An 18,113-nucleotide genomic window follows, 5' to 3' on the forward strand; every position below is an offset into this window, starting at 1 on the left:
CAACAAAAAAACTACAACCAAACTACAACAATAACTACAACATAAATTACAGTCATGCCTGAAATATGCCACAGAGCTTCATGTGACTTACTGAGAAAAGTGATTTAAACTAAATTACAGCTTCAGTCCATCTGTTGGTTTGTGGTTATTTTTGGTTTGTGATTCATAATTTTACTTTGTGCTTCTCAGTTTTTCTGAGAATCATCATCACAGTAAGTCGGCAGCTTCAGCATTTTGTGGAACTTCAAAGAATCTCTCAGTTGTCCTCTGACAGTCCGTCTGGCTCTGGTCTTTGGTTCAGGACGAGGTGGGCCAGTTCTCCTACGACAGCCTGTCTCAGGTCCACTGGGTGTCCTTCCTGGATGGACGCCAGCGGGTGCTGCTGTTCACAGAGGATGTCGCCGTGGTGACGAAGGCTCGGCAGGCCGAGGAGCTCGAACAGTTCCAGCAGGAGGTGAAGGTGTCGCTGCAAAACCTCGGACTGTCACTGATCAACAACAAGAGCAGGCAGGAGATCGCTTATATCGGCATCACCAGGTAAGCAAATCAGCAGGTAAACATCAACAGGTAAACACATCAACAGGTAAACATCAACAGGTAAACACATCAACAGGTAAACATCAACAGGTAAACACGTCAACAAGTAAACACATCAACAAGTAAACACATCCGCATGTAAACACGTCAACAGGTAAAGTTGAGGTAGTTAAAGGACAATGAGGTAAACTGCACATGTAATTTGTATTACAGCTCAGGTATGTGTGTGTGTGTGTTTGTGCGTGTGTGTGTGCGTGTGTGTGTGTGTGTGTGTGTGTGTGTGTGTGTGTGTGTGTGTGTGTGTGTGTGTGTGTGTGTGTGTGTGTGTGTTACAGCTCAGGTGTGGTTTGGGAGATGAAGCCAAAGAATCGTTGGAAGCCGTTCAGTCAGAAGAACATCAACCTGCTGGAGAAAACCTACCAGAGTCAGCTGAGCGGGAAAACCGAGGGAGGCTGGGTCAGACTGGAGACCAACCTGGAGGTCAGAGGTCAACACACACACACACACACACACACACACACACACACACACACACACACACACACACACACTGGGTGATGGTGCAACTGCACAGACTTCAGGTATTTGTCCAGTGAGAATGTGTGATCGTGTCACTGGTTGTCAGGTGAACCTCAGTGGAGCCACCATGATGATGCGGCAGCCGTTTGCCTGCCAGGTGAGGAGGAACTTCCTGTCTGGGATCCAGGTGGAGTTCAAACAGTCGCTGCATCAGCGGAGCCTGAGGGCCCAGCTGCACTGGTTACAGGTAAACACACCTGAACACCTGAACACACACTGTTTGTGCTGCAACACACACTGACTGATGGTCACGGTTAACTTGGGAACGGCTGTACTCTGACATGTTTCGTGAAATGGTTAAATATGAGATATGGTTACACTGCTGCATCAACAGTTCAACTGCAAATCACAGAAAGAATACCAATCAATTATTGATTATTTTTTGTTGTTGTTTTTGAAAGCCAAATGAAGAAGACCTCCATCAAAATCTTTTGTTAATAAAGTTCCTTTGTTGACTGAAGATCCGCGGTTGTTCTGATGGCAACCTGCTCAGTCAGCCACTGTAAAACACACACACACACACCTGAACACACACAGAAACATGCTCACCTGTGTGACTCACCTGGTCCCTGTACACAGGTGGATAACCAGCTGACAGGTGCGATCTTCCCCATCGTCTTCCATCCTGTTCCTCCTCCAAAGTCCATCGCTCTGGACTCAGGTGGGTCACCTTATTTACCTGCTTCTCCATCTTTAATCACACCTGTTCACCTGTGGAGGCTCCTCGCCATTGATAAGATTTACTGTTACTGTGTCCAAAATCTACCGAAAACAACATTATTGAGTAGATGACACCTCACCACAGTGTCAAACACTTCTTGTCTTACAGTAAAAACCTGCCAGTTTGTCCACATGCTTTTATTTTGAATTAAAGCAGGAACTGATTAACATCATCAGAGCAGAACAACAGACGTTGTTTACTGTGGATCCTTTGTAGCACCATCAGGTTTCAGTGCCGTTAAAAGCACAAAAGGTTAATGATGAAGACGAGTTTGATTCAGTTTGATCTGTTGTGCCTCCACAGAGCCGAAGCCGTTCATCGACGTGTCCGTCATCACCAGGTTCAACCAGCACAGCAGCGTCATGCAGTTCAAGTGAGTAACAACCTGCTCAACATTCATAGAACAGGTTAAAGGAAATTGGTGTGTTCTGATTGGCTGATGCTGCTGTTACTCACATGTGAGTATTTGTCCCTGTCATGTGACTGATGGACTCCATGTCTTCGTGTACTTCAGGTACTTCATGGCTCTGGTTCAGGAGATGGCGGTGAAGATTGATCAGGGTTTCCTGGGAGCCATCTTGGCTCTGTTCACACCTGCTGCCGACCCGCAGGCTGACAAACAGAAGGTAGAGAGAAAGACTGACGGTTCAGCTCCCCGACACAGAAACAGCACACACACGGTTAACGGAGCAGTATGAGTATCAGTATTATAATGTCTGCTGTGTGTGTGTGTGTGTGTGTGTGTGTGTGTGTGTGTGTGTGTGTGTGTGTGTGTGTGTTTTAGTCGCAGCTCATCGATAGAGATCTGCAGGCGCTGCAGGCTGAGCTGATGGAGGCGTCGCTCACTGACCCGTCAGGACTCAGCTTCTTTGAACATTTCCACATCTCACCCATCAAGGTGAGGACACAGGACACACACACACACACACACACACACGCACACACACACACACACACACACACACACACACACACACACAGTTTGTTTTTTGTTTGAGTTTGATGATTAATATATATTAATATTTTATATTTCAGCTCCATCTCAGTCTGTCTCTGGGCTCCAGCGGTGAGGACGCGGCTCAGGAGACGGCGGCCATTCAGTCGTTCAACCTGCTGCTGAAAAGTATCGGAGCCACGCTGACCGACGTTGACGACCTCATCTTTAAGTGAGACTCCACCTACTGCTCACAGTGATGTTTTTAATGAGGACAGATGCATTCTGGGCCGTAAAGACACCGCAGAGCTGCTGTGTCATCACATCCAGATGTGTCCCACAAACTGACTTAACCTCTCCTGTCCTCTGTGTCTCCATCAGACTGGCCTTCTTCGAGGTGAAGTACCAGTTTTACCGCAGAGAGACGCTGATGTGGGCGGTGGTCCGACACTACACTGAACAGGTATCGGGTCATCGTAAGCCTTCATCCAAAAGTCTTCCTCACTTCCTTTTCTGTGCTGGATCAGGCTCAGTGGTTGTCAGACTTTCTTTGCTCTATGATTTGTGTTCAGTCCTTTTCCTCTTCTTGTCTCTAAAAACTGCTGTGATAAAACGATCAGAGGAGGAACATCATCGGTTTGGCAGTCAAACTGACAAATCCAAACCCTCCAGCAGCTTCATTTTAAAGCTGAAACATGTCTGATGTGAGAACATGATGTTGTTTGCGGCTGCAGTTCCTGAAGCAGATGTATGTTCTGGTTCTGGGTCTGGATGTCCTGGGAAACCCATTTGGACTGATCCGAGGTCTGTCTGAGGGTGTGGAGGCCTTCTTCTATGAACCTTTCCAGGTACCACAACATTTAATTTCAGTTTGATTTGATTGTGATTGTAGACGAGCTCGAGCGTATTTGTACATCATGTAAATGATTTAAATCAGAATAACTGATGAATCATCTGAAGCTGAGTGCTGTGTTTTCTCCAGGGGGCGGTTCAGGGTCCAGAGGAGTTCGCTGAAGGTTTTGTGATCGGAGTCCGGAGTCTTCTGGGGCACACAGTTGGTAAGAACCATCAATGTACCACGGAGCTGTGGGTGGAAGAGGAATGTGTGGTTCTGCTGTCCATCATGAGCGTGATGTCACATGATCAATCACTCCTTTAATGTCTGATCACATGACAGTTGGAGCTCTGTATTATCAGCTGACTGTTGTCCTGCAGGTGGTGCCGCAGGTATGGTGTCCAGGATCACGGGCTCGGTGGGTAAAGGTCTGGCAGCCATCACGATGGATAAAGAGTACCAACAGAAACGCAGAGAGGAGATGAACCGACCCCCCAAAGACTTCGGAGAGAGTCTGGCTAAAGGAGGAAAAGGACTGCTGAAGGTAAACAGACAGAAACACCCCCCCCCCCCCCCCCCCCGACCGTAAACCAGACTAACCCTGACTAACCCCTAACCCAGACTAACCCAGACTAACCCAGACTAACCCCGACCAACCCCTAACCCTGACCTGTTTATTAACGTTGATGTGAACGCAGTGTATCAGCTGATCTGAGTCAGTAGGTGAAGGTCAGTGACAGCTGGTGTCTCTGCAGGGTGTCGTGGGCGGAGTCACAGGCATCGTCACCAAACCTGTGGAGGGTAAGTGTTCAGATTTACTGTCTCCATCTCTCAGAAACATGACTTCATCATATCAATGATTTCTTTATAGAGTTTATTTATTTATTTATTGAGCACATTCAGTCATTGCAGTTATTAGAATTAACAATATTAATGATGGTTGGACGATGAACCGTGCCATGAATCTGACCTTGGACCTCTGGTATCCTGTCACATCCACGTTCTGTAATGAAACCGATGATGGATAGTGACGACCTGACATAGAAGAAGAACTGTTCAGTCTGTAAGCAGCACTGGAAACACCCTGGATCTGGATCTGGATCTGGATCTGAGGAGATTAAACAAAGATGAGACATTATTCATCAAAGTATCAGGTTTCTATGGACGAATCTGAAAACTGCTTTATGTGACTGTTGGAGCAGCTGAGCTGAACGGGTTCCTACAGACTTCCTGGACGTTGCTGTCAAAAGTCTAGTTTCGTAAAAATAAGTGTAAAAGTAGAAATGTGTAAACTTTTTAAACTTTGTAAACAGCTGACAGTTCCCGTACTGTAGGGAGACGCCACCGCAGCAATGGCGGCCTGTTAACTTCCAATACTTTGCTCGATTTGTCTATAAATGAAAATTAAAAGTTCACCAGGATCAATTTATGATCGATTGATGCATCTTTAATCTGTGAGCGACTCTTCTGAACAGATCTGAGGTGTATTTGATCTCTGCCCTTCATGTGTTTGCAGGAGCAAAGAAAGAAGGAGCGGCAGGTTTCTTTAAGGGCATTGGGAAAGGTTTGGTGGGCGTGGTGGCTCGGCCGACGGGCGGCATCGTGGACATGGCGAGCAGCACCTTCCAGGGCATCCAGAGGTACGCCACTCTTCACTTCACCCTTCAGATTCTCGTGTTTTTATGTTCTCAGACGGTTTCTGTGTCAGTTTCTTTACTTGTACTTTGTATTTGGCTCAGTGAAGAACTTCCTGTCTGTTGTTTTTCTGTCTGTGGCTTCACAACGTGTTTGTTTCTCCTCTGTTCTTCTTCTTGTCTGCTCACTAATTTCACATTTTCTGCTTTTGTTTTCTGTCTCGTGTTGATGTTTCCTGGAGTTTTTCTTTCTTTTTCTTGTTGTTCTCATGTGTGAGTATTTCACATCGAACACGTTAAAGCTGAGCTCCTTCATCACTCGGTCAGTCAGTCGGTGCACCGCACAGAGTTTCTGTTTGAAAAGATTAAAAAGTTGAGTTCTTTAGTCCGGATCAGACGAGTGAGACGAGGAGTTGAGCTTCAGCGTGCAGCTCTCGTGTATTTTTTGCATGTTGTTGTTGTCGTCCTGCAGCAGACGGACGGTAAGTTGCTGCATCGTGTCACAAATGCAAACTTCATCCACCGTGAAACTGGTTCATGCTCACATTGTCACTCTAACACTGCTAGTAGCCCCGCCCCTCTGTAAGCCACGCCCCTCAGCTTGCTGCAGCATCATGAGTCAAGAGGCCACACCCTTGAGGAGGAGTCACCACTCAGACAATTTCCCAGACTCTGAATCACCGTCAGGCGCCAATGTCATCGGTTTTTCACACACACACACACACACACACACACACACACACACACACACACACACACACACACACACACAGTTTAAAAAGATATGACGCGGACGCAGCATGACATCACAGACAACATAAAACAGGCACAAGAAGCCGTCATGTGACCGTGCATGCTGCTCGCTATGATGCGTCTGCCTGGAACTTTATTTTTATATTTATACTTTTTTTTTAAACATAATTCCAGTGTCACCTGTTCTCTCCTCAGGGATTGGCTGGCTGAATGATCACATGGTTCTGCCAGGCTGAGTTTGGCAACTTTCTGGTTAACATGATGATTCAGAGAAATACTAACAGCTGCAGAATTTGTTTGTTTGTTTGTTTGTTTGTTTGTTTGTTTGTTTGTTTGTTTGGAACTCCCATAGAGGTTTGCTGAAAGCAGGATCAGATTAAATATTTGTAAATACTACAAACACAGAATCCAAAAACATTGAGATGTAAATAAAAACAGAATTCAATGATTTGATTTGTATTCAGTTGAAAACACCACAAAGATATTTGATGTTCAAACTGATAAACTTTATTGTTTTTGTAAATATAAACTCATTCTGAGTTTGATGCCTGCAGCATGTTTCAAAAAAGAGGAAAAGTGTCTGACGAGTCCACATCTCAGACTGTTTTCACTAATCATGGACGTCGTGTCCTCCGGGCTGAAGACGAAAAGGACCATCCAGATTGTCCCCAGCACTGACAGCAGCTGTGATGGTATGGACGGATTCAGAGAGACATATGCTGCCATCACTGATGTCTTCTTTAGAGACGTCCCTGATTATTTCATCTTGTTACGTAATTTTTGTAATTTACGTAATTTTCATCTCGTTAGGTCTGTTACTCAGTTCACAAACACTGACAAAAGAAAAGCTGATGTATCACAGTGAGAAACACGATCCTGTCAAACACAATGACTGGATATTTTCTAAAAACTATAAAGTTTATCAGTTTGAACATTAAATATATTCGGTGTTGATTGAGTGATTGATTATAGGTCGAAAAGGATTTGCAAATCATTGCATTCTGTTTTTATTTGTTTGTTTGTTTGTTTTTTGAACTTTTTGGAACTGTGTTTTGCACAAAAACTACTAAATACATGTGTGTATATTTAACAAATACACCGAGGTGTACGTGAATACATCTGAAAATATGTTTAATTACCAGTAAATACATGTAATTTACATTTTATTTATGATTTCTGTGTTGATATAATCAGTGTGTTATCATCATTTAATGAGCTGACACAAATGAAAAATACATTTCAAGATTTATATTTTAGTAAATCTGTTGCCGCAACAACCTGCTTCTGTTCCTAAAACGTATCCCAGCTGCCTCAGTGACCTTCATCCTCCTCCTCCTCTGTATGGAGGATCCATCTGTCATGTGACACATCAGTCAGTTCATGATAACCTGTTGAACGTTGTTATTTCATGCTGTCACTGTAGAGGTCATGAAAGGTGAGATATCATCAGCTGACAGAAGCATCTCAGCATCTTGTGCACTGAACATGAAGCTGCTTCTCCCTGAATGAATTCAGGTTTTTCTTTATTAACTTGAAGTGAATCAGTTCCCCTGCTGAACCCTGAGGAGCTTCTTTAAAACTCACCTGTGTCACCAAACAAATGTTTCTGATCGGCTTCTTCATGTTTCACTTTAATCACATCGTGTGAAGTTAACAGAGGCTCAGTGACCGTCTGTTTCAACCTCGACTCTGATATGATTGGTGGGTACACAACTGAATCTGAATCATTTCCTGACACTCAGGTGGAGGTGGGCTGGAAACTTTTACTAATTTAACATCTGGCTGAGGGACGACGGTTGAAAGGCTAAAACTGGCACATTTACAATGATGTCAACCGATGTACCTTTTTTAACACAGAGGTGTGTGTGTGTGTGTGTGTGTGTGTGTGTTGTGATGTCAGAGTGGCTGAGTCGACAGAGGAAGTGACCAAACTGCGGCCGGTGCGTCTGATCAGGGAGGACGGGATCATCCGACCGTATGACCTGACGGAGTCGCAGGGTTTCGACCTCTTTCAGGTTTGATCACTTTTGAAATTTATGAGAAACACAAAAAGACTTTTCTTGATTTTCATCATCAAAACTCAGAACTCAAAACAGTTTGACAGCAGAAAAATATCACCTGGATTCACAAGTGTCATCAGACAGAAAAGACAGTTGGTGTGCAGAATTCAGTATTCAGGGAACAACAGTCTGGATCAAATCTGAGGGTACAGAAGTCAGGGTAGAGTATTCAGGGTAGAGTATTCAGGGTAGAGTATTCAGAGTAGAGTATTCAGGGTAGAGTATTCAGGGTAGAGTATTCAGGGTAGAGTATTCAGGGTAGAGTATTCAGGGTAGAGTATTCAGAGTAGAGTATTCAGGGTAGAGTATTCAGGGTACAGCATTAGGGTTTTAATAGCCAGCGTGTCGAGGCACTGTCAGTTTGTGTTTCACTTTAAGAACAATGGGCCTCATCCATGAACATTCTCATTTTCTTTTATATTGAATTTCTCTTCGTATGAAAAATGTCACGTCAGATTCGACACATGCTTGTAGCTTCTGATAACTGCTGCTGTCAAAGAGGATTTTCTTCTGCACAACAGAAACCTGTATGTGAAATAATCACCAGTTTAATGTATGATGTTAGGCTCTATATGTAAATTTACAGTCATGTTAGAATGAAACACAGTCAAACAGGATAATGAAGACATAATGATGTTTTTATGATCAAGTATTTCTTTTTATTGAGAATCAGCAATGTACAATAGAAAATGTTCAGTGTTAATGAAGAAAGTGTAAGAAAACAAATCCATTCATGTGTGAAAAACTCAGAGTGGGTTTACAACAGAGAAAAAACAAAAGCACAACTCTCCCCATATGATTTTTTAAGTTCACTCATGAATTATATTCTTGGCGAATAAAATTTCTGAGAAAATCAGTGAATGTGGCGAGTTCTCGTAAATCACTCGTACGAAGAACCGATCTGTTGTAGGAGGCCCGTTATGTTCTAACACAAAGATCAGTCTGTGAGTAAACATCTCTGTGGATTCTTCTTATTTCTGCTTCTAACCACTTTCTGCTTCTTCTTCTTTGTTTTCTTCTTTGTTTTCTTCTTCTTGTGTTTGTGCCACATGCAGCCTGATGAGGAATAAACAGGGTTTGGGTGGATCGACTTTATCATTCAAGTGCTTTTAAAGACTATAAACTATGTTCATTCATGTTCACATCCTGTATATTATCATTTCAGCATTGATACTATACTTTAATCTATGAATATTGTAACATATATACATATATATATATTATTATTATTAATATTATTGTATCATTCAGGTTTCTTTGTGATGAAGAGATGATATTATGCATCAGTGTCTCAGCATGACCTCTGACCTCTCTGCTGTATTTGTGTTAAACTCTATGTGTGTGTGTGTTTGTCAGCTGAGCAGTGACAGAGTGTGTGACGTCTGTAAACTTTAATAAAACTTCTGTCCTTATTCACACTTTTCCCTCCTGCGAGTTCTGCATGCTGTTTTTATTTTCACAAAATGCAAAAACAAGAATCCACAGACAAACCACAGTGAGGCAGAAACAGGTGCAGACAGGTAACAGGTAAAGCTGCAGGTTACAGGGACAGGTGCAGGTTTTAGGGGCAGGTTACAGGTACAGTAACAGGTACAGGTTACAGGTTACAGGTACGGGTACATGTTACAGGTGCAGGTTACAGGTACGGGTACAGATTACAGGTACGGGTACAGATTACAGGTACGGGTATGGGTACAGATTTCAGATACAGGTACAGGTTACAGGTACAGGTTACAGGTACAGGTTACAGGTACGGGTACAGATTACAGGTACGGGTACAGGGTACAGATGCAGGTTACAGATACGGGTACAGGTTACAGGTACAGGTATGGGTACAGATTTCAGATACAGGTACAGGTTACAGGTACAGGTACAGGTTACAGGTACAGGTATGGGTACAGATTTCAGATACAGGTACAGGTTACAGGTTACAGGTACAGGTTACAGGTACGGGTACATGTTACAGGTACAGGTTACAGGTTACAGGTACAGGTTACAGGTAACAGTGGCTTGAAAGCAGCAGAATATGAGCTGCTTGATGAACTGGAAACTGACTGCTGCTTCTGGGGGGAGCAGGTGTGTGTCTGCAGGACTGATGAGGAAAGTTGAAACAGGTGAGAGTAGGCGGGGCTGGACAGGTAACTGCAGGACTGATGAGGAAATGATGAGTAGTGAAGGTGGGAGGGGATTGGCAGGTGTGGGGTCGGAGCAGGTAAAACATAAATCAGTCCAAAAATGTATTTCGAGGTTTTGATTTTTACTTTTCAATTCTGCTGGAAAATATCATTTCAAAGATCAAACTCTTGTCTATTAAACCTTGTAACGGACCACTGATGTTAATGTTTTATTAAATGAAAAAGGACAAACAGATAAAGACAGACAGATACAGATAAGAAAGAGACTAACAAATAAAGACAGAGATACAGACAGGTAAGACAGAAAACAGATGCTGGTGGAGAGACAGATGAAGAGACATAAGGCAGAGGGGCAAAAGATGACAGACAGATAAAACAAAATTAGAGACAGAGAGACAGATACAGATGGACACATGAGACAGTGGACATGCTGGTGATTATCTGTCGGACAGACAGAGACAGGTTACTGTTCTTGAGCTCGAATAAAAACATGCTGTTAATACTGTGTGTCTGTCTGTATCTGTCTATCTCTGTCTGCCTGTCTGTCTGTCTGTCTGTCTGTATCTATCTGTCTGTATGTCTGTATCTGTCTGTCTGTATCTGTCTGTATCTATCTCTGTCTGTATCTGTCTGTGTTTGTCTGTCTGTATCTGTCTGTCTGTCTCTGTTTGTCTGTCTGTATCTGTCTGTATCTGTCTGTCTGTATCTGTCTGTCTGTATCTGTATCTGTCTGTCTGTCTCTGTTTGTCTGTCTGTATCTGTCTGTCTGTCTGTCTGTATCTGTCTGTCTGTCTGTATCTGTCTGTCTGTCTCTGTTTGTCTGTCTGTATCTGTCTGTCTCTCTTTGTCTGTCTGTATCGGTCTGTGTGTTTGTCTGTATCTGTCTGTATCTGTCTGTCTGTCTGTCTCTGTCTGTCTGTATCTGTCTGTGTGTGTTTGTCTGTATCTGTCTGTATCTGTCTGTCTGTCTGTCTGTATCTGTCTGTGTGTGTTTATGACCCATTAGTGTTTGAATTAATTAGAATTACAGCTGATGTTCCAGAGGGGCTGAGTCAATCAATCAATCAATCAGAGATAAATGCAACAAAATATAAATCCATATATGTGCGTACGTGTGTGTGTGTGTGTGTGTGTGTGTGTGTGTGTGTGTGTGTGTGTGTGTGTGTGTGTGTGTGTGTGTGTGTGTGTGTGCAGCGTTCAGAGATCAAACAGCTGGATGGTGAAATGTTCAGAGATCACTGTCAGTATCCTGGACACAGAAAGACCACCATCATCGTCACCAACAGGTACACACACAGAGACACACAGACACACACACCATGTTGTTCAACATTATTATTTAATGTGTGTTGTTTTATGATTGATTGATTGATGGATGGATTGATTGTTTGTGTCTCAGGAGGGTTCTGTGTGTGAAGGAGATCGACTTTGTGGGTCACTTCAGCAGAGAGTGGGAGTGTTTGTTTGAGAACTTCTCACGACCGCCAGCTGTGAACGGATCAGAACTCAACATCTACTGCAAGGTACCACAAATAACACACAGTAACACACAGTAACACACAAATAACACACAGATAACACACAGTAACACACAGTAACACACAAATAACACACAGTAACACACAAATAACACACAGATAACACAGATAACACACAATAACACACAAATAACACACAGATAACACACAGATAACACAGATAACACACAGTAACACACAAATAACACACAGATAACACACAGTAACACACAAATAACACACAGATAACACAGATAACACACAATAACACACCAATAACACACAAATAACACACAGTAACACACAGTAACACACAAATAACACACAGTAACACACAGATAACACACAGTAACACACAGTAACACACACATAACACACAGTAACACACAGATAACACACAGTAACACACAGTAACACACAAATAACACACAGTAACACACAGATAACACACAGTAACACACAAATAACACACAGATAACACACAGTAACACACAAATAACACACAGATAACACACAGTAACACACAAATAACACACAGTAACACACAGATAACACACAGTAACACACAGTAACACACAAATAACACACAGTAACACACAGATAACACACAGTAACACACAGTAACACACAAATAACACACAGTAACACACAGATAACACACAGTAACACACAAATAACACACAGATAACACACAGTAACACACAGATAACACACAGTAACACACAGTAACACACAGTAACACACAGATAACACACAAATAACACACAGTAACACACAAATAACACACAGATAACACACAGTAACACACAAATAACACACAGTAACACACAAATAACACACAGTAACACACAGATAACACACAGTAACACACAAATAACACACAGATAACACACAGTAACACACAAATAACACACAGTAACACACAGATAACACACAGTAACACACAGATAACACACAGTAACACACAGTAACACACAGTAACACACAGATAACACACAGTAACACACAGTAACACACAGATAACACACAGAAACACACAAATAACACACAGATAACACACAGTAACACACAAATAACACACAGTAACACACAAATAACACACAGTAACACACAGATAACACACAGTAACACACAGTAACACACAAATAACACACAGTAACACACAATGACAGAAAAATCACATTAAAAAGACATTGAGAAACCATCTCTGTCTCTGACCTGTCTGTCTGTCTCTGACCTGTCTGTCTGTCTCTCTGTCTGTCTCTGACCTGTCTCTCTGTCTGACCTGTCTGTCTGTCTGTCTGTCTGTCTGTCTCTGACCTGTCTCTCTGTCTGTCTCTCTGTCTGTCTGTCTCTGACCTGTCTCTCTATCTGACCTGTCTGTCTGTCTGTCTGTCTGTCTATCAGGAGCAGCAGAAGTTGAAGTTGAAGAGAGACGTTCAGGAGTCGGTGAGAAACCTTCAACTTAGAGACTCGAGGATTGCTCAGGTACACACTGTGTGTGTGTGTGTGTGTGTGTGTGTGTGTGTGTGTGTGTGTGTGTGTGTGTGTGTGTGTGTGTGTGTGTTCATTATGTCAAGTTTCTGTGCTCCTCCCCCTCACCTGGTTACCATGGTTACCTACAGAAGCTGCAGGCATCCATATCAGAGGCTCAGGTGGCTCAGCAGCAGCACCGCATGGTGAGACAGAAGTCACAGCGCTTCCTCAAACCCAACACCAAACAGTGAGGTCACTTCCTGTCCACACAGTGAGGTCACTTCCTATCCACACAGTGAGGTCACTTCCTGTCTAAATCTCTTAAATGTTGGGCTCCCTCTTTAAATATTATTACACAGAAACATGAACCCAGTCTAACCAGCATTTCCAGTTTATAGCTTTACTGGTTCCACTGAGTCTCCATGGAGACCAGCAGGAGGTGTCTGATTGACACTTCATTTGGATTTTTATTTCGTGAAGGTCTTTTTTTTATTATTATTATGTGATTATTGATGATCAATATGATTTATTAGGTGACCCGTCCAAACAGCTGACTCAGCTCTTATTTTGAATGTACATGTAGTCATGATGCTGTGAGGCATTCTGGGTAAATACCCTGTTGTCATGGGGGTTGTGTGGGTGGGGATAGTTGTATTCTGAAAGAAACAGGAAGTCACTAAAAATCCTGAGAAGAAAAAAAAACTAAAACTAAAAACAAAAAAGTTAAAATAAACTAAAAGTCATTATTTGTCCTTATTATAAAAATGAACATGAACTTTTTCTTTTATACTTTTATTTTGGCACTTTGAGGGTTTGTGGGTTTTTTGGTCCCTGCTGTTCGCCTGCAGGCTGCACTGTTTGGAGATGAAGCCATAACAAAACGCATCATGCTGCACTAAACCGTTACTGATCATAATCAATATGCTGATAACAATCGATGTGAGAAATAAACTCATGAATAATTCATTTCTGATGAACTCAGAAGAAAAAAACAACAAGAAAATAAAATAATAAAAATAAAGTACACTTTGAGATTAATTAATTTAGAAATGAATAATTTGGTTTGAAGAATCAGAATTCAATTTGGACAAAAGAAAGAAAAATAAACTTCTGTTTTTTTCTCTCATGGATCAATGAATTAGTTTGACTGTTTACCATCTGAAGAATCAATAATTAAATTAATGTTGTGTTTACGTTCAGACCTGCTGAGTCACATACAGACAAATGTCTTTTATTTTGATAATCTTTGCTGTAACCAAAACTCTGTATTTGTTTGCTGTTGATTAATAAATTTCTAAAACGATTTAAAAGTGTTGGCTGTGATCACAGTCAGACTGCTGTTATTGATTGATTGATTGATGATCTGATTGGAGTTTAATTAATTGTAGATGGTGTTTGTGTTGTTGATGTTATAATGAGCTGCTTTTACTCTGAAAATCCTTCATAATCCTTCCAGAATCTGTTCAAAAGAATGGATGCTTTACTGCATATATATAAATATATACTGCATATATGTAAACATTAACTGTCTATAGTGTAATTCTCCCACAGTCCTCTTCTTCTGGCGCCTCCCTGAGGACGCTGCTGAAGGTCCAGCAGGTTAAATTGATGATGATGATGAAGGCTCAGCCTCCTCTCTCACATTAATTAACTCCTGTCAGCTGATAAACCTGCTAAACCCGTTGCTCATCCTGTCTCCACGGAAACACTCTCTCTGACTAATGGTTTCCGTGACAACAGGTTGACGACTTCCTGTTCCTGCACAGCTAAGGCAGGAAGTGATAACTCGTCACTTTTCTGCAGGTTGTCGTGGTAACGTGACCAGTTTGATGTGTTTGTGATGAGCGAGGGGAAATTAAACAGCTGAAATACCAACACATGAAGAAGAAATCAGTTTATTAGAGAACAAGAGAAGAAGAAAAGAAACAGAGGATGAGAACGAGCGAGTTCTTCTCGTGTACTCAGGTCAGTGGTCCTCTGTGGCGGCTGCAGGTTCGGTTCCACTCTTTCCTGTCTTCACTTCGACTGTCTGTGTCAAATAAAGGCTAGAAAATCCCCCAAAAATACTTTAAAAAAAGAAAATGAAAGAGCCAAAGAAGAGAGGAAAAAGAAAAGAAGAAAAGCACATAAATATCATGTCTGGCCAAAAAACCTGAAAATATATTCATATCAACACTCGTATTCTGTAAAGATTTATATTTATGAAATATATGTAATTTCTGAAATGTTTTGCTTTAATGTTTTTAATTTCTAAACTCTGTGTCAGAAAACAGACAAGAATTTACAACTTCTAACAATCCCTGCTGATAACACAGCTGTAAACAAGTGCTGTTATAATCATCTGTTTTAAAATATATTGTTTATGAAAATGTTGGACCTTTTAAATTTCTGTCCCAGATGATATAATCAGGCATAAAAAGGGTCAGCTATACCCTGAGGACCCCTGTCTCACTTCCTGGGTTAAAAAAAACGGCGGGAATACTGTTCAAACTCTGGTAAACTTTATATTTTTAGACAAATTCATTCATATTTCTATCAGACGTGTCTCAACCATAACATGTCGACTCTGCAGTCCTTCTAAATCAAAGTAATAAGAATTATAATCTAAAAATGTGTATTTTAATCAACATTAAGAGACTCAGACACTTTCAAAAATAAAATGGCTGCTCACGACGCTGTGAGATGAAAACATGGAACATTTTGTCGACTCGTTCCAACATTGAACAGCCTGAAGTTTGATCCTGAAATATATTTTCACAGCATTGAAGAGTACAAAAAAAAATAAAGACATCAAAGTAAATCTTGTGGTGGAACATCAGCTGTGTTTCACAGTGAGATCACGGCTGCAAATAGAATCAGATTAATAAAAGCAATAACTAGAACCATAAAGGGTTCTTCACTTCTAAATGGTTCTGGGCAGAACCTCAGCCACACTTTTGGCTATGACAACACTTCCAGATAATTCATTTCTACCCCACAGAAACTAACAGAGTGATACCTCTGATGAATAAAACAGCTCTGTGTCTTTGACCTGAAACTCTGAAAGTGACCCCAAATGTCCTGTGTGGAAATGAACAGCAGGAAGTGCATGATGGGAAATAAGCAGCAGGAAACATCACCTGAGATACGAGAGAGGACGGAGGACGGGTCAGCTGAGATACGAGAGAGGACGGAGGACGGGTCAGCTGCGAGTCAAACTGTATAAGAAGACATCAAGACTGTTTGAGGTACCTGAACGCCTCCACCTGCTTCATCATGTGACCTCTCAGAGGTCAGCTGAGGGTCTGCAGCCACCTGCAGGAGTCAGATCCACATGAAGTCTGAAGTTATTAAAACTATTTTAATAATCAATTAATGTCTTTGGTTCACTGAGCTGCATTTGAAGACGTCATCTTCGACTTTTGAAAACGCAGATCAACATTTTCATGATTTAATGGACCAAACAGCAAATTGATTAGTGGAGGAAATGATCAACAAAACAACTTGAAAAATACGTCCAAACATGTGGAAAGAGTTTTCATGTGAAGATGATTTGTGTCCACACTCAGAGAGTTTCGGTGGGGACATGTGTCCACGTCCACAGAGACACACCTGAGCATTCAACACATAACGAGTTAAATATGGAGGATGAATCTAAAATATGACGAGTGGGGACATTAATGACAGAGGAAGACATCTGTCCAACATCTGTTATTACAGGAGGAAGCAGATAATCATCACCTGTATGAGAGGAAAACATGAACACACCTGGAGGATGAAACACACCTGTAATCTACCTGAATCTGAAGTGAAGACATCACAGAGCCAACAGACATGTCATTAACACCTGTCTGCTGCTCCACTCCTGACCAGCAGGTGGCAGTGACACACCTGTTTACACCTGGAAACTGATCCAACAATAAAACAGAAGAAGAAGAAGAAGAAGAAGAAGAAGAAGAAATCATGTAGAATTTATTAAATCAGGTCAAGGTTCCATCTTTAATATTGTAAGTATTGTAATAATGTATATTTTATATTAAGATTTTTTTTTGTTAAATATATAATCAAAGATTTCATTTGTGTTTGACACTATTTTAAGACACTTTGACCAAAAACAACAATAATAATATTAATGAGAAGAAGAAGAAGAAGAACCTGTATGTGCTGAAAACACTGATTAATGTTCCTGCTGAATGAACCAATCGATCAATAAAAGACAGAACCAGTTGTTGTTGTCTCCTCATGTTCCTTCAGACTGACAAGGGCACGTTCCTTTAAACAGAGCAGCAGACAGCGAGGCGTTCAATGACCTGCTGAGACCTGTGTTTACAGCAGTGCTGCGTTCACTGTAATCAAACTTTCAGAGTCAGTGAGTGACAGAGAGCTTCCTGTTTACAGTTAACGCAAACATCTGCAGTGCGTCCACCTCTTTCTTCTTCTACTCTTCAATGTGTCTTTCTCCTTCTTCTTCTGCACTTCAAACATCTGCAGATCATCCACCTCCTCCTTCTTCTACTCTTCAAACATCTGCAGCGTGTCCATGTCGTTCTTCTTCTACTCTTCAGTTAACTCAAACATCTGCAGCATGTCCACCTCTTTCTTCTTCTACTGTTCAAACATCTGCAGATCGTCCACCTCTTTCTTCTTCTACTGTTCAAACATCTGCAGATCGTCCACCTCTTTCTTCTTCTACTCTTCAAACATCTGCAGCATGTCCACCTCTTTCTTCTTCTACTGTTCAAACATCTGCAGATCGTCCACCTCTTTCTTCTTCTACTCTTCAAACATCTGCAGCATGTCCACCTCTTTCTTCTTCTACTGTTCAAACATCTGCAGCATGTCCACCTCTTTCTTCTTCTACTCTTCAAACATCTGCAGATCATCCACCTCTTTCTTCATTACATCTTCGTCACATTTCAGATTCTTGTGGTGTCAGCCCTTCGTCTGTGTCCC

The 18,113-nt window shown here is 41.7% G+C and overlaps 1 protein-coding gene across 1 annotated transcript in view; it reads left to right on the top strand.

Annotated features, from left to right (window-relative positions):
• Positions 1-14,491, top strand: part of vps13c (vacuolar protein sorting 13 homolog C) — a 58,822-nt gene extending 44,331 nt beyond the window's left edge. Inside the window, exons 68-87 of the mRNA XM_084732332.1 lie at positions 302-537; positions 873-1,017; positions 1,163-1,303; positions 1,696-1,777; positions 2,141-2,210; positions 2,352-2,463; positions 2,622-2,735; positions 2,873-3,003; positions 3,153-3,234; positions 3,506-3,619; positions 3,754-3,829; positions 3,987-4,150; positions 4,362-4,407; positions 5,123-5,246; positions 7,894-8,008; positions 11,383-11,474; positions 11,588-11,711; positions 13,113-13,193; positions 13,331-13,433; positions 13,482-14,491. Of these exons, the coding sequence (XP_084588458.1) occupies positions 302-537; positions 873-1,017; positions 1,163-1,303; positions 1,696-1,777; positions 2,141-2,210; positions 2,352-2,463; positions 2,622-2,735; positions 2,873-3,003; positions 3,153-3,234; positions 3,506-3,619; positions 3,754-3,829; positions 3,987-4,150; positions 4,362-4,407; positions 5,123-5,246; positions 7,894-8,008; positions 11,383-11,474; positions 11,588-11,711; positions 13,113-13,193; positions 13,331-13,432 (2,151 nt within the window). The 3' untranslated portion in view covers position 13,433; positions 13,482-14,491. The remainder of the gene's footprint in view (positions 1-301; positions 538-872; positions 1,018-1,162; positions 1,304-1,695; positions 1,778-2,140; positions 2,211-2,351; positions 2,464-2,621; positions 2,736-2,872; positions 3,004-3,152; positions 3,235-3,505; positions 3,620-3,753; positions 3,830-3,986; positions 4,151-4,361; positions 4,408-5,122; positions 5,247-7,893; positions 8,009-11,382; positions 11,475-11,587; positions 11,712-13,112; positions 13,194-13,330; positions 13,434-13,481) is intronic.
• The last annotated feature ends 3,622 nt before the right edge of the window (positions 14,492-18,113 follow it).

Source organism: Lutjanus erythropterus, chromosome 1 (assembly GCF_056507025.1).
Source record: "Lutjanus erythropterus isolate fLutEry1 chromosome 1, fLutEry1.hap2, whole genome shotgun sequence".
Taxonomy (NCBI): domain Eukaryota; kingdom Metazoa; phylum Chordata; class Actinopteri; order Lutjaniformes; family Lutjanidae; genus Lutjanus; species Lutjanus erythropterus.